We start from the raw sequence: 3,500 nt of genomic DNA on the forward strand, positions 1-3,500 counted from the left end.
CAAGACATCGTTTCGCATAGACCAAGGCACATTCTGTTACAAGATGAAGCCATTTAGCTTAAAAAACGCGAGTGCTACGTATCAGCAATTGATGGACGAGGCATTCAAGAAACAAATTGGTTGAAACTTGGAAGTGTATATGGGTGATCTAGTGATCAAGAGTGTTGAGGAAGATCAGATGCTTTGAGATACAGAGGAAACATTTGAGACTCTCAGACAGATTAACATGAAATTGAATCCAGCCAAGTGCTCCTTCGGGATGGAGGAGGGAAATTTTTGGGTGTCACTGTAACGGGCGCGGGTTTTAAAGCCAATCCAGACAATGTTCAAGCAGTAGCCCGCATGCCTTCACCTTCCTCCCTCAAGGAAGTACAAACACTCAATGGAAGGCTTGTTGCGTTGAACAGATTCTTAGCCAACCATGCGGCAAGTCTTATCCGTTTGTCTTCACTCTGAGAAATTGCCTCAAGAAGGCGCACATCATATGTACCAGCGGAAGCTGAACAAGCATTCCTGGAGGTCAAAAAGTGTTTAATGGAGTTGCCTACCCTAACAGCACCACATGCAGGAGAACCTTTGACATTGTACTTGTCAGCGTCTGATATCTCCATTGGGGTCGTGCTACTAAAAGTCAGAAAGAATGTCGAAACACCAATTTACTATGTCAGTAGGACGTTGACTGGGCCGAAAACTAGATATTCAATGCTTGAAAAACTGGTTCTGGCATTGGTCTATCTACCAGGCGTCTCCGTAGATATTTCGCAGGTCATCCCATAAATGTGCTAACGGGGTATAAGCTTAAGAATGTATTAAGCAAGCCAGAATGGTCTGGGCGATTAGCGAAATGGTCCATCGAACTGGGAGAGCATGCAATAGAATATAAACCCAGGCCAGAAATCCAAGGGCAAGTATTGGCCGACTTCGTCACAGAAGTTCCACAACACAAAGAAGAAGAATGTTTAGTTGAACAACAAACCTAGTTCCTCCTGAACAAGGCTAGATTTGGCTACTGTTCACAAACGAGCTTCAAGCAGTGAAGGTTCAGGCGAAGGCCTTAGACTAGTCAATCTTGAAGGTGATGAATTTACATATGCTATCAAGTTGGACATCAAGAGTACCAACAATAAGGCAGAATAAGAAGCCTTCTCGGTGGGCCTACGGATAGCTAAAAATCTTGGGTGTAAAACACATGGAAGCGCAGGTGGATTCAATGTTGATGGCGGGACAGATCAATGGAACTTATGAAGCAAAAAATGATGTAATGGCTTCATACTTGTCACAAGCAAAGGACTTGATCCTTCAATTTTCTTTGTGCAAAGTAACTCACATCAAAAGAAGCGAGAACAAGTCGGCAGATGCTCTTCGCAAGTTGGCTTCAACAAACTTTGAACACTTTGCTAAAGACTTTCGCATCGAAGTCCTGAATCGACCATCCGTCCCGCAGAATCAAGTGCTTGTACTTCAGACAGGCGTTGAATCCTGGATTACGCCAATCATGGCTTACTTGTCATCAAGAATTTTACCAGAAGTGAAGGCCACGGCTCGAAAGATAAGACACAAGGCCTTGAACTACCAAGTGCAAGATGGCGAATTGTACAGAAGGTCCTTCCTCGGCCCACTTTTTAGATGCGTGGACGTCAAAGATGCAAATTACTTGATCAGGGAAGTTCATGAAGGCATTTGTGGTCTTCACGCGGGCCCGAGAATGGTTGTAGCAAAACTTATGAACATCGGATACTACGGGCTAGGGATGCACATGGATGTTGTGTAAGAATTTCGAAAACGCGATTCTTGAAAGGGTCACGCTCCATTACGCTGCGTCCGAAAAACGAGCTTGTTCTAGTAACGTTCGCTTAGACGTTCCAGAAGTGGGCTATTGATATCATGGGACGTTTCCCAGAAGCCACGGGACATGTCAAATTTTTAATTCTGGCCATTGATTACTTCACCAAGTGGGTTGAAGCCAAGCCAGTCGCATCCATTGCGGCGTCAAGTGTTTAGAAATTCCTATGAGAATTAATTATCTGTCGATATGGCCTTCCAAAAGAACTTGTGAGTGACAGTGGGACTCAGTTTGCAGATAGTGGGTTGCAAGAGTGTCTGAAAGAACTTCAAGTCACTCAGATTTTCACGTCTGTAGCTCATCCGCAAGCTAATGGTAAAGTAGAAAGGACCAACCGAACAACTAAAGAAGGGATAAGGCAATATTGGGTATTAAACGAACAGACTGAGTTGATGAATTGCCTCATGTGCTTTGGGCCTTTCGCAACCCAAAGAACTCAAGCAATTCTGAAACGCCGTTCAGTTTAACCTATGGCACTGAAGCCATGATCCCGGCTGAAATAGGAGTTCCATTCGCACGAATTTTGATGATCAATGACAACGTTAAAGAGTTGCGGATGTACCTAAACCTCCTTGAAGGAAGGAGAAAGTTAGCATTCTTTCGCGAGCATAATTACAAGCGTCAATTACAAAAGGGTTATAACTCGTGGGGTCCAAAAGTGCATTTTTGATGCGGGAGACTTTGTCTTTCGCAACAACGAGGCATCTGGTCAAGAGCCTTCGAGAAAGTTGACCCCAACATGGGAAGGCCCCTAAAAAATTAAAGAAGTATTATCCAAGAGCGCTTACAAGTTAGAATAATTTGGATGGGACTGAAATTCCTAGAACTTGGAATGTGGCACAATTGAAAAAGTGTTTCATTTAGGTTAATTATAGTATCAATTACTTTTTATTTTGGTCTACGCTCCCCAGTAGACTAGTTATGCCATCATTTGTAATATATTCTGGTCTACGTGCCTTTCTTATTAGAGAAAATTGGCTGAACTTATGTACATGTATTGTATTAACAACATTTCTCTTGGTCCGCGTGCCAAAAGAGGACCCGCGCATCCTCATAAGAAAGATCCTTGGCCTGCACGCAAAAATGTCCTTGGAAGATTATTTCATGAAATCCTTTATTGACAATTAAGAATATCCTACAAGTCTAACAGTTATATTATATACATAAGACAAAGTGTGAAGGAAAAAATTCTTATATTCAAGTCAAAAGGGATTACAGTTACAAGAAAGATGAATACATGTGAATTACTAAAACACATCATCTACAAAGGCGAATCTTCACTATCCTCATCCGCGTCTTCATTCTCTTGATTATGTTTATCACCTTCGGCAAAATAGGCGTTTAAGATATCCACGCCATCATCCTGATCAGCAAGCTCCGACACAGTCTCTTCAATATGAAACTTATTTTGTCGAAAGCTTTTGTCTTTTCAGTATATGTCTTGGCAGTATCTCGGCCATGAAGTTCAAACTCTTCAAAAAGGCGGTTCCCCTTGGCGAATTCCACGTCTTCGTAAAACCTTGCTTGACGATCTGCTTGTGATGATGCGACAAGCAAGGTCGCGAGGCAATTCCCAATTTCAGCACCTTCATGTATGTTCTCAATAACCTGAAACAAAGAAAATGTAAGACTACAGTAAAAGAAGTTACATGTGAAA

General features: G+C 42.3%; 1 protein-coding gene across 1 annotated transcript; it reads left to right on the top strand.

Moving 5' to 3' along the window:
• The first annotated feature begins 1,189 nt into the window (after positions 1-1,189).
• LOC143607525 (uncharacterized) lies at positions 1,190-1,771 on the top strand. The gene has a single exon (XM_077082945.1). The coding sequence runs from the start codon at positions 1,190-1,192 to the stop codon at positions 1,769-1,771; it is 582 nt and encodes a 193-aa protein (XP_076939060.1).
• Positions 1,772-3,500: the final 1,729 nt, after the last annotated feature.

Source organism: Bidens hawaiensis, unplaced genomic scaffold (assembly GCF_021521415.1).
Source record: "Bidens hawaiensis isolate Kalapana, Puna unplaced genomic scaffold, B.hawaiensis_p1.1 tig00083231_1, whole genome shotgun sequence".
Classification (NCBI taxonomy): domain Eukaryota; kingdom Viridiplantae; phylum Streptophyta; class Magnoliopsida; order Asterales; family Asteraceae; genus Bidens; species Bidens hawaiensis.